General features: G+C 46.7%; 1 protein-coding gene across 1 annotated transcript; it reads right to left on the reverse strand.

Annotated features, from left to right (window-relative positions):
• Positions 1-820: 820 nt before the first annotated feature.
• snx27a (sorting nexin 27a) lies at positions 821-13509 on the reverse strand. Its single transcript, XM_019867796.1, has 13 exons — positions 12311-13509; positions 8505-8730; positions 7889-8081; positions 7752-7816; positions 7186-7290; positions 7017-7095; positions 6671-6834; positions 6463-6552; positions 5606-5755; positions 4950-5078; positions 4773-4832; positions 4531-4579; positions 821-3860 (listed from the first exon to the last, which is right to left on the reverse strand). Exons 1-13 carry the CDS (start codon positions 12634-12636, stop codon positions 3790-3792), a joined length of 1707 nt encoding a protein of 568 aa, XP_019723355.1. The 5' UTR covers positions 12637-13509; the 3' UTR covers positions 821-3789.
• Positions 13510-13525: the final 16 nt, after the last annotated feature.

Consider the following 13525-nt stretch of genomic DNA (forward strand, 5'->3'; position numbering starts at 1 on the left):
TGGGTTATGTGAAAAAGCTAAAGCCAGGTAGACTTTGGCCAGTTATGGCTCTGATGCGGCTATTTTGCAAGATCCCCGTGTGAATGAAGCTCCAATGAAGGACTCAGCGGAGAACAAAAACAAGGACATGCAGATTAATTTTTTTTTTTCTGGCAGAGCAAACTGTAAGAGAACATGGTGCTCATCCATTATTCAAACCACAGCGTCTCATGGCCGTCAAATTAAAAGGTCCTCCCGTCGTCTTTACGCGCAACTAATCGGCTTTGAAAAGATGACCTGGGCACTTAACATTTCCAAGGGCCTTATTCTCCCCGCAGTTAACGCGCCTCCGCAAAATGAATTAAAGAAGAAGCGAGCAAAAGTGCCGCATCAGCAATTTAGGGCAGACACACGTAAACTGTGCCACTCAAATCAGAATCGAGTTCGACTCAGCGATGGCATGAAATGGGATTTTTCCAGGTGGTGGAAACCCACTTGTATAACTATTATTGGATGTTCAATGTTTGATCAAGCGCTTTGTTACAGCTGCAACTGTTGTAAATAAAGATGTATTGTATTGGAAGCACGGAGTGCCAGGAAACCTTCCACAGACATACCAGGGGCCTCAGAAAGGGCAAAAAAAACCCCCAAAAAGCAAATTCCTCGTGCGTTTTTACATACTTGGCCAATAAATCAGATTCTGATTCAGGTACCACTTTAAAATCTCTCTCACACACACACACGCAAATGACAATTTTTCATTGTAAATTTATTCAAGATTCCGCCAAATCTACACGGATGAAAAACACCCATCACTAGCACATTTGGCAATGTGTATTCGGTAACTTTATTTAAAATCATGTTACAATTTCTTACTCTACAATTGTCCATTTTGACGTTTCTTCTTTTCTCGGTAGGTCAATCCTTTGTTGACTTTTCTTTTCCAAGATAAAAGCAAACTCTTGATAGCCTTACGAGTTGTCGTTTGTCTTCGGCGTGTGCTTCTAAGCACAATTCACAATAATCCATCGTGACTGTCGCCCCCCCCCCAACACACAAATAAAAGTAACATGGAAAACCCCCCCAACAAAAAACAGCACTTAGATCCGCGAAAGACGTCACTGTCTGTCCTAAATAATCGCTTCTTTCTTTCAGTCACGGCCTGATCGTAGGCTACATTCATTGAAAAACTGACTGGTTTGCGCAGAGGAATTAAAACAAACAATGGTGAAATGAATATCAGTCACAGACCAAACAAAGCCTGCCGCTATGTGATGAACAGAACCTCAAAATAACCACTCTGGGGAAGGTGTGTGTGTGTGTGTGTGTGTGTGTGTGTGTGTGTGCGTGCGCGCGCGCGCGGTCTGTGACTAATATACATGTACTGTCTGGCAAAGTGAATGTAAACTTTCAAATAAAATCGAAAGGACAAAACCAAGGTGGACTCGGTGGAGAGAAATATATCATCTGAGTCAATTTTGCTCATCGAGGAATTTGGTTAGCAAGGCAGTCCAATGGGCTCAGCAGGTTATTGTTGTTTGTGTATACGTACGTGTACGTTCGCGATCCGTCCACCCATTCTCAAGAGCCTCCTGAATATAAAACCTCGAGATTTGACCCTCAAAACAGCGACGCAGATGTGCTAACCACTACCTTGTCAATGTTTACCCGAGTGGGGACACTGAGGGATCCATTTAAGGATAGTCTTGACTAATAGTGCGTTAGCTTCTATTTTACTTCATTTGTTTAAGGAATTACACGATGTTCTGACGCTCTTGGCACACAACATCTAGTGGGATCCGTAAGATTCTGGTCGCCTTGAACAAGGTGACATTCAACTCACTGATGGCAGAGAATGACAGCACATGTACATCTAGCGCACGCGCGCACGCACACACGCACACACACACACAAGTCCAGGCCTCGACTCCATGACAAGCGGAATTAGCCGATTTGCCAGGACTGAAAAACGAACAGTCGTGCGGGGCTGCTGATGGTGCTGCCGTGGCAACCATATTGCAGCGTAATGATAGCAGAGCAACCTGAAGAGGAAAAGGACGACGGGGGATGGGCAGACGAGAGAAAACGGTTCATCTATCTTCTAAATGACCGTATTTCCTCTACTTGTACTCAAATAAATGCCTCCCATTTGCCCTTCCGGAAATAAACCAACGTGATGATCTTATCTGATAGCAGCTCAAGTCGCGGCAGAGGTCATAAGCGCCTGCAGAGCAGACGTGGCATCTATAACGCTGATGTTTAACAGAGAAACCGAAGTGGAAACACTACTTGGCCGCTATACGAGCTAAAGTGACGGTATATTCGCCAATGGTGTGCTTTTTGCGCTCAAATACCCCCCTCTCATTTTCCCTAAGGTAGACCCCATTCCCAGCAAGCAGAGCAGACGCGGCATCCGTGAAGCTGGCACTCACAGAGAATCCCAACCGAGCACCGTTCGGAGAGCTGCCGGCATGCGAGTGAGACAGCTGGCCGCGGAGCTCGGTTAGTTAGACACGCGCATACACACTTCTTGACATGGTTCATGGAGCCACCTGCAAATGAGGCAGACTTAGCTGGCTGAGCCACACAGCCCCCCAGGCATCACATTCTCCCCAAACACGACTAAGCACTTGGCATCTGCTGCCCCCTTTCGTTCGTTAAGAGAACTGCAGGCTGTGACACAGGGAACCCCCGACACCGATTAGGCCGCAAACGGAGATCCCCCCCGACCCCAATGCAACATTTTATGGAAAGCATCCGTTCCAGATCATTGATATCCAGCTTCAAGTCCATACTCCTCACTAGTAACACAATTCAGTGCACCACTCGAACGACTGTGTCAAATTAGCAAAAGGTTTTTTCTTCAGGTATTGTGCCACGTTTGGCCGACGAGTTAATGACTGCAACCACTACTAGTAGATCCTGATTGGCAACTAGTGCGTGAAATAGGCCTACTAGGTGAGCCCACTCGTGTTAGTAGTGCAGCACAGTAGACATGATTAAGTGCTTATTGCTAGTCATGAAAAACGAAACAAAACAAAATTCAAAACACTGATGTTGGTGGATTAATTAGTGCGCTGAATGATCTTACTGAGGACATCGATGATGATCAAGGACAATGAATAAATGCTCGAATGGCTTTCCATACAATTCATGTTCGATCAATAAATCAATAATGATAGCTCATATTAATCTATATTTGATCAGGAAAAACAGCTTGTTAAATGTACACATAATTAGAACAGTTACATGTTGTTTCACCTGTGGTTTTTTTTTTTTTGGACAAAATAACAACAACAAAAAAGACCCCACTAATAGAAAACTTTGTTGTTCATGTCTGGCGTCGGACTTCGCATCTTTCGGTCTCGCAAAAAAAGAAAAAAGAATTCTTCTCATTTAGTCCGCTTCCCTCCTTTTTGCTTCCCGCTCTGTCAGTCGCATGGGCGCACTGGAGGCCAAGTACGTAATTCCGCCGCTGGCGGTCCCATTTCCAGAATGCGCTTCTGTCCGTCGCCCGCCGAACCGACACGGGAGAGCAGCGTCTCACAGACACTCGGTATGGAGATCCGGGAATTAAATGAAAGCTGAATTCCCTTCATTGCTCATCTTGCTAAGTGTCCCTGGCTTAGTGTGTGACGTGTTCCTCTTCCCTCCCCTTGCGGGAAAAAAAAAAAGCTTGATTCCATTTTAAGCTTTCTCAGGGGGTGCGGCCCGCCTCCCTCAAGTCTTGCTGTGGTGGATGGGCGCGCTCTCGGGGTGGGTGTGACGATGCAAGTGGAATGTGGGACGGGTTTGCGGTGTTGCGTTCGTTTAAGATGTGGCAATCTCCCCCCCTAGGTGGCGCCATCCCTTCTGCTGCGTCTCCAGGGGTGACAGAAACTCTGCAACACAGAGCCACGGACGAAAGAACATGTCACCGGCGGCATACAGTCAGGCCCAGGACATCCTCGTGTGGCCCCTAGAGCATTGGACACGGGTCGCCACGCATTTCCCAAACGCAATCTCAGAGGAGCCGTTATTTGAAGCCCCAAATCAGCGAACCCACAAATGGTCACCGATAGCCCTTTTCCACCCAAAACAAACTTGGTGCTCGTCGGGCGCCAGGGCCAGCGCTGTGCTTAGTTGGCATTCAACAAGTTCTTACAAAGAACATGTTTGGTTTTCCACCGGCAAAGAGCCAGGGCGGAGCAAAGTCGTGACGTCATCGTAAAGCGTCACAACGTCACCGCTTACGTCGACGTCAACCGAAGAGAGCGTACTCTATTCACAATACCATCTGCTAGGCAACTTAGCATAGCATCTATTCTATTGTATGTAGTATATGACAGTCGGCGACATGTCATCAGCAAAGGCTCCTATCTTTCTGAATCATGATCACGAGGCCGGCAGCGAGTCGGATATCGCATGCGAAACAACTCCCCTAGGCTTGTCCTTTCAGGCTTTGTCAAACAAGAGCGTGGACGCCGAGTAGGTCACTTGAAAAATTCCTTCCCTTGTGGTTCGGCTCGCAAGTTCCGAAGAATGTTGTTATTTCATGTTTTGCACGCCTACCGTTGTTGCTGCAGTTTTTGTTGTCTTTATCAGAAGCCTCTTCCTCAACCTGAGTGAAAAGACGACCACAATTAATTCAGGGCGCGGACGCGCACACACACACACACACACACAAAGACTTTTTCTGTCTGGGTGTTTCCAAAGATAAGGTGAAGAATAAGCCATTTTTAGACATTTGAACTTGGGAGTCGTGCGCTTCCCCCCACCCCCCCAGAACGGGAAAGGAAAGGAGTGGTCCCTACCTGCTTCCTCCACTTGAGCTCACAAAACACTCGCTCGAAGCACTCGTGCATGTAGTTGAACTGCCGCACAAAACCAAACGACACAGACGCAAGTCAGTGCGGGAAGCTTTTTGCGCTCTTTGCTTTGATCCCATCTGTTTGCCGATCAAGCGAGTGCATCGGTGGGTCTCCACTCACATATGGAGTGAAAATCTTGACCCAGCGAGGCTTCTTCTCCCCTCGGGCGTACTCGAAGCAGAAGGCCATGCCCTCCTCGTCCGTGTCCCAGCGCTGCATCTCGCCCCACTCGAAGGCTATCACCTGGTTCTGAGTGGGACCGAGGGCACACCGGGAGCTTTCATAGCGAGTCGCATTGCCCGCGCTCAGTCGCTCAAATAAACCGTCGTTTGTGTTCTTTCCTCAAAAGAATGGATTTCAAATGAAGCAAAACCACTTCATTGACTCAACACGGTGCCCACACAGTTTCTCCGCCTGTCATCGGCTCGGTGGAGTGACGATCCGTCGCCACATTCTGCACCGTATGAGCAACTACAGTATTTGAGTTTTGCCGTTACGATGTTAGGGCTGCAACTCATGATTATTTGAAACAATCTGTTCATCTGACAATTATTAACGGATGAATCAGATTAAAGAAAAAACAACAACAACAAAAAAACATGTTTTCAAAAACAGGTCATTATTTCAAATCAACAGTGCAGAGAATGAACAAACTACTTATTATTCAGTGACTGGTTTGGTCCAGGACATATCAGAAAATTGGCAACGAGTAATCATCGATTAATCTGCTAATTTTGGTCATTGTTGGTGAACCGTGGCAGCTGGCACACGCTTACCTCCAGCGCGCCGTCCTCGCTGCATGCGTGCAACTTGAAGTGATGGATGCTGATGGCCGTGATGACGTGGCCCTTCCTCCGGGAGTCGCAGGAGCAGTGGGGGAAAACCACCTCATTGTAGCCTTCGCATGTGCGCAGCTGGCTCAGGTACTGACGGGCGACACACACACACACACACACACAAACATGTGAAAAATTATATCTCGATTATCAGCTCTGAGCTGTCACTATAAATCAGGGGTTCTCAAATGATTTTTTTTTTTTTTTTGAGGAGGATGTTTGCAACCAGCCACGAGAATTACCCTTTCTCCAATTGATGAGAAAAAAAGAAAAGAAAATGCTCTACATTTGCTACTGAGGCAGATGTCAAGCTAACCGGAATGGCTAACAGCTCGTTTCCACTCATGTTACTTCACAGAGCCCAGAGGAGTAGTGACACAATTTCTGAAAAATAGTGACATCAACTGTCCTACTGTTTTTATTTTATGTAGAAAACTTTTTTGTGGTTACATTTTCTCAAATACTGCATGTGATTCAGACATAAATTCGTTCAGTGGAAAATAATTTTTATGGGGGTTCAAATTTGTGTTGATTAGAAATACTTCAAAAATAATAGATTTACCAGGAAGCCACATCCCCCCCCCCCTTTTTTTTTTTTTAATTCATACCGTCGGTCCTATAGCGGCCCGTGAGACTGAAATGAGACACCGTTTCATGCCTATTGCTAACACGCCGGGGGGTTTTATTCTAAAGGCTCTTTCTGTTCATCTTTGTGAACTTCCAGTCATAGCTCTCGTATGTGTAGTAGCACTGCCCCAAGCCCCCGGCCCGGACAAAGATGGTTCTGTGGCACTGACCGTGGCCATCTTGCGCTGCTCTGCCAGCTTCTGCAGCTGGTAGGATTTGTCCTCTGTTTTTATGAATCCCTTCTTCACATCATCCAGCGCCTAGATGGCAACGGCGAGGAGAGGAGGGGGGGAAAAAAAAAAACAACATTCAGGCGCTAGACACTTTTTTCTTCCTTCGTTGGCAAAAAGACCCGAGTCTGACGAGACTAATCGTTACCTGGTGAAAGCAGTAGTGCAGCGCCAGCGGGTTGTCTCGGAGCAGGTCCTCCTCCTGGAAGCTGAAGAGCCACTTGCGGAGTGCCAGGCAAGTGCCGGGCACGGCCGACGTGTAGTTCTGTACATAAAGCTTGTGCGGGAACTCGTTGGGCGCCAGCTTTCGCACTTGCAGTGGAAGACAAGAACTATATCATATATTCACTGTATTGAAAAAAATATAGATATATATACACACACACACACGCGCACGCACACATGCATACGCGAGGATGGATGTATTTATGAAAGCTCGGGTCACCTTTGTGGCTACCGCTTAACGTGACAACTACATACAACTAAGCTCTTACCAAATGTATGATTGATGACCTCAAACAGGGCAAAGTAGCTGGCCATAATGCTGTCCATTCCCACCTTCACCACCAACGCCTACAGGAAGCACAATCATTCGTGTTGACTACATCAAGATTTGGGGGGGGGGAAATTGAGGAAATCGGCTTGCGGAGGGGTCCCCTCGACCTGGTAAACTTGATCTGTGGTGCTGTTCTTGCGCACCCTGACAGAAATGGTGGTCTTGTCAGGCAGCGCGACGCGCAGCTCCACGTCTGTCACGCCGTTGTAGTTCTGCGCGGTGAAAGGAAAGACAAGTGTGGCTTGTTGCATGCCCACTGAACGTTTACACCAACAAGGGCCCTGTAATACTCTACTGTATTCATTTGACAGGTTTTTCCTGTATTTGGTTGACTGCAATGTGCTGATTCCTTTTAGCTCATTATATAATGAATACCTTGATTTGTTGTAAGTCATGGAATAAAACAGGGTGCCCCAACCATTTGTGTTCGAAAATCTACTTTACAAGCAGCCAACCACCCGCATGTGCACGCACACGCATCTGCACGAGCGCGTTCCCATAAAGGCGCATAGGCACGCACACCTAGATGATGATGAGCAACGGCCACGACGGACCCTGTAATAAAGACAATGAGCGCGGTATTTCATGTCAACACCGCATATTTTGCTGTATTTCCCAGGTAGGATTTTGTGTGGTTATATACGGCTCCTTTAATACAGAACAAGTCATGTACCTCGTCTGATTCCGAGAGAAACTCCTGCATGATGTCGCTCTCCCCGATCACTCGTACAGAACAAACTAGACGTATGGGGGGAGATGAGAATATAATCAAATAAACATCTTAGGGCCTCAAAACATCAACGCGCGCACCTCTCTCCAGGTATTCCTCCAGTCCGCGGCGGCGGGCGTCCAGCTGCTGCTCGGAGAGCGAGAAGGGCCACTTGCCGGGCAGCTTGGGGAAGTTAAAGTTGGAGAACTCGCGCTTCAGGTTCTGGCTGAGGATAGCAAACTCTCGGTAGCGCTTGGAGCACAGCTGCCGGCCCGACATGTACACGTTGTATACCTAAGAAGAGGCAATTGCACACCAATGTCATAACCTGCACCTTCTTAGCACTTGTCATAACCTAAAATATGAAATCTCTCAAAAAATGCACAGAAATGTGCAGAAACATCACTACCGTAGCTCACGTGTACCATTTTAAAGTGTTGCTCCTGGCGCCCCAGATTCCCATACTTTGACAATGCCATCGGTGAATTGCAGATCAAACTAACTTTGAATCATAATTTTTAAAAAAACAACAAGAAAAAAACAGATGTTTGGCAACAGCTCTGATTGCTAGCTACAATCGCAAACTGCTGACCGCCAGCAATTTCCTATGATGCAGGTTAGGCGCCCCCTCAGGTTAAAGGTGACCTACTTTTTTTATATTGTTTTTTTTTTTAAAAAGTGCACAGTGTTTCCCCCCCAAAACAAGTAAGTACTTACCACAAACCTCTCGGAGTGCTGCTCCACGTGCTTGTACGTGGGGATGGAGATGGGCACGGCCTGTTTGTCGCTGTAGTCGTAGTTGGGTTGGATGTCCTCGCCTCCCTCCAGGCCATCAACCTCCTGCGGTGGGACCGACAGCACGGCCAGGACCAGCTCCTTCTCGCCGGCACGAATCAGGTCCACCACCTGCTTGTGGGTGGCGCCCTCCACGCTCACACCGTTGCTGGACAAAACACACACCGCTGTGTTAACTTACGAATGCATGCTGTCTGGCTGAAGGCATTTCTGGAGCCGAATGTGTCTTACTGCGGTGTTTTTTTTTTTCTTTATAAAACGCTTGATCGCCAGTGACCATGTACACGGTTGTCACTGGGGTAACAAATGAATAACCGAGCTGCCTCTCTTGCTTTATGGTGTTGTCACACACCTGCTCGGTTGGCTTGGCAGATGGCAGAGGCGCCAAATGGCGATTTATTCAACACCGCAATTCTCCCTTTCACGGAATCAAAAATGGTCAGTGTTGATTTTTTTTTTTTTACATGCAGTGGGTCTCCACGACACCATCCAGCCCGCAAAAGATCCGCTTCTACAACAACACATTTCCCTCATAGTGTGACAAAATAACATCAGATATGAGACCAAAACCACACTCGCTGCAAAATACTGACTTGCAAAACGGATTCATTTGTATTTAGCAAAATCGCTAAGCAGGCTGCTTTTCAAATGACATCAAGTGGCTCAACACCCAAACACTCTTTTCGGCACTTGAGATTTCTGATGGCTAAGCAAACGAGGAGCAAGCTCGTTTCAGTTCCCTCCGTGTGATTTTAGCCTTTCTGATCCCCAGGGTCACGTTCGCATGTCTCATGACTTTCAGATAGGAGGATATATTCTGGAAAAATGACTTTTTAATTGCTTGCATATAAATAGGGTCTCTAGAGTCCCTGCACACCCATCAAGTATGAAAAAACATTTTTGAAAATCCGTCTGTGAGACAGCCTTTCTTTTCACAAATTATGATGTAACAGAACAGCTAACTTCAACTAAAAAAAAATGGGCCCATCAGTTTTTCCATCCATTACTTGGAAGCCAGGCTGGGTGTAGATCGAACGCCTTCAAATCAACAGCTGCACTACACCGACTGAAGCGCAAGCGGCACGAATTTTGAAGCTGTAGATGCAGTTTCTAGCCGCTACATGCAACGCACACAATTCTGCAGACTTAACAAGTGTGATTCAACGGAGATGAAGTGTGGAATTTGTGAGGGAAAAATACAACCCATAGCTTCTTTGCATTTTAGTCTTAGCTCTGCAAATGTGAACTCTTAAAAAAAAAAAAAAAAAGTACTCGTCATTGGGCTTGCTTGCTTAAGACAGGACGCCCCCCTCTAAACAAGCTAATTTCAGCAAAACAAAAAGCTGGGGAAATTTAGAGTAGATTGAAATGATATCATGCATGGGCTGCTTAAAATTGTGCAGACTTCAAAAGATTTGGAAGACTCCCTTGAAAGTTTGCTATCAGATCATGTATGTTTATGGCACACTGCACTATGAACCACTGCACCATTAAATTTTTTAGGGCATGCTTAACACACAAGTGTCCAACTCCATCCTTGAGGGCCAGTATCCAGCCTGTTTTAGATCATAGATCAGGGGGTCTTGAAGTCTGGTGCCCTGGAGCCCCTATCCAGCCTGTTTTATATGTCTCTGGTCCAACACGTCTGATACAAAGGACCAGAGTCATTAACAGAATCCCGCAGAGCTTGCTGACGAGCTGTTCTTTATAAAACGCTTGATCGCCAGTGACCATGTACACGGTTGTCACTGGGGTAACAAATGAATAACCGAGCTGCCTCTCTTGCTTTATGGTGTTGTCACACACCTGCTCGGTTGGCTTGGCAGATGGCAGAGGCGCCAAATGGCGATTTATTCAACACCGCAATTCTCCCTTTCACGGAATCAAAAATGGTCAGTGTTGATTTTTTTTTTTTTACATGCAGTGGGTCTCCACGACACCATCCAGCCCGCAAAAGATCCGCTTCTACAACAACACATTTCCCTCATAGTGTGACAAAATAACATCAGATATGAGACCAAAACCACACTCGCTGCAAAATACTGACTTGCAAAACGGATTCATTTGTATTTAGCAAAATCGCTAAGCAGGCTGCTTTTCAAATGACATCAAGTGGCTCAACACCCAAACACTCTTTTCGGCACTTGAGATTTCTGATGGCTAAGCAAACGAGGAGCAAGCTCGTTTCAGTTCCCTCCGTGTGATTTTAGCCTTTCTGATCCCCAGGGTCACGTTCGCATGTCTCATGACTTTCAGATAGGAGGATATATTCTGGAAAAATGACTTTTTAATTGCTTGCATATAAATAGGGTCTCTAGAGTCCCTGCACACCCATCAAGTATGAAAAAACATTTTTGAAAATCCGTCTGTGAGACAGCCTTTCTTTTCACAAATTATGATGTAACAGAACAGCTAACTTCAACTAAAAAAAAATGGGCCCATCAGTTTTTCCATCCATTACTTGGAAGCCAGGCTGGGTGTAGATCGAACGCCTTCAAATCAACAGCTGCACTACACCGACTGAAGCGCAAGCGGCACGAATTTTGAAGCTGTAGATGCAGTTTCTAGCCGCTACATGCAACGCACACAATTCTGCAGACTTAACAAGTGTGATTCAACGGAGATGAAGTGTGGAATTTGTGAGGGAAAAATACAACCCATAGCTTCTTTGCATTTTAGTCTTAGCTCTGCAAATGTGAACTCTTAAAAAAAAAAAAAAAAAGGTACTCGTCATTGGGCTTGCTTGCTTAAGACAGGACGCCCCCCTCTAAACAAGCTAATTTCAGCAAAACAAAAAGCTGGGGAAATTTAGAGTAGATTGAAATGATATCATGCATGGGCTGCTTAAAATTGTGCAGACTTCAAAAGATTTGGAAGACTCCCTTTAAAGTTTGCTATCAGATCATGTATGTTTATGGCACACTGCACTATGAACCACTGCACCATTAAATTTTTTAGGGCATGCTTAACACACAAGTGTCCAACTCCATCCTTGAGGGCCAGTATCCAGCCTGTTTTAGATCATAGATCAGGGGGTCTTGAAGTCTGGTGCCCTGGAGCCCCTATCCAGCCTGTTTTATATGTCTCTGGTCCAACACGTCTGATACAAAGGACCAGAGTCATTAACAGAATCCCGCAGAGCTTGCTGACGAGCTGGATACCAAAGGATTGGATTTGACACCTGTGTGTTAAGCGCTATATATTAAAATCGTTATCTGGCTTTAGACCTCAAAGGACCACTCGCAAGGCACATTTAGAGTATGAATGTTTATGTAAATGCTCCATAAAAGAGGGCTGCAAACACACACGGCGACGACGAGTCGGAGGGGCAACGCTGCGGTCCACTATTCTCAAGAACCACCGCGGTTCAAACGGCCAAAATCTCGGGAAAACGCCAGAGAGGCTGCCTTATAAATATCGAACTCGCGTGGAATGAGTGTGTCCGGGTGAAAACGGGGAGGGCAACCGCGGGCTGTCTCGACGAGACGCTAGCTACCTGGGCTAGCTGCTTGGCTGGAGCTAATCAACATGTACAGCCCGTAGTGGAAGTTATATAAACTGATTGACGTCTAACATGGCCCTTGTTATTTAAAACGATGTCTGGCAACGCGGGTGGTGACGAAAACCATGACGGGTGGCTAATAAACACACGCTTAAGGGGAAAGAAGCAACAGTTAAACGTCAAGGCTAGCGACGGTGGCTACCAGTCGGTGACGAAGCCGACTTACACCTCCAGGATCCGGTCACCTTTGGCGATGCCCGCCCGGTCCGCAGCCCCGCCGGGCAGCACGGCGCTGACGTGCTGGAGAGGAGCGTACAGTTCTCCGTTGATACTCCGCAGTTGGCCACCTTCGCTGACCTGCCCTCGGACGTTGAAGCCATAGCCCGACTCGGACTTGACTATCCGCACCATCCGCGGACCCGACGTGGCCGTGGCCGTGACCGGGCTGAGGGCCGCGGAGCCCATCGCCGGTGCGGTCGCCGCCACCGGGCCGTTGTGGTGGGATACCGAAGGGAGAGGCGGTCGCGTTTCATCGCTCCCGACATCCGCCATCTTATCCACAGGCCCCCGCTGACTGCCCTCCGGTCAGTGCTGGATGTCCGTGGAGCTAATTCAAAACAACGCACTCTGGGCCAGTCCCTGCTGCGGCGTTTACTACCTTCCCACACATACACACAAGCTCTCACACACCGCGACCGTTGTTGACGACCCGCCCATCGAGATCGTCACGAGACACGGCCACGCGAAGTGACCTCACTCGGGTGCGTCGCCCCACTTCTCATGCCTCAACTATGCAACTTCACTTGAACTGACGCCTTGATTTACGTGCTTTTCCACTGCGGAGGAATGAATGTCATTGATCCGTTCTACAAAAAAAAAAAAAAACACCCAAGAAAGAAAAAGAAAAAAAAATTGAAACCTGTAAAGATGTATTCGGCAGCTGTGGTGGCCCGGGGACCATTTGCGGCCAATTGTCCATTTTCTTGCAGCGCCTCAGCTTATATGAAAAATACCTTTTGACACAGCCTGCAATCCGAATGGGTGCAGCCGTTTAAAAAGTAGGGGGTTGTGACACCTGCTTCCCCCATGACAAGCACTACGACGAATAAATTCAATTTATAGAACTTTTCTAGATATGTAAAGTAACTATTTCAGACAAATATACATTTCTACTACTCATTTGTCCACAAGGGGGCACTTCAATCATTTGAAACTTTAAAACAACAATATGGGCTGAATTCTGAGGTTTCTTTAGATCCTTCCAGATCAGACACTAATTTAATCAGAACATTAGAAAGTAAGGTGATGAAGGATTTTAATATCCATTTATGTCATTAATAAAATCAGTTCCCCCAATCAAGGGCATTCCCAAATTGTATTTTTTTTCCTGCTGAGTAAAGAGGAGAGCACACATTATGTGAAGGAGAACTGGGAAAGCGAT

This window comes from Hippocampus comes, unplaced genomic scaffold, assembly GCF_001891065.2.
Source record: "Hippocampus comes isolate QL1 unplaced genomic scaffold, H_comes_QL1_v1.1 scaffold207, whole genome shotgun sequence".
Classification (NCBI taxonomy): domain Eukaryota; kingdom Metazoa; phylum Chordata; class Actinopteri; order Syngnathiformes; family Syngnathidae; genus Hippocampus; species Hippocampus comes.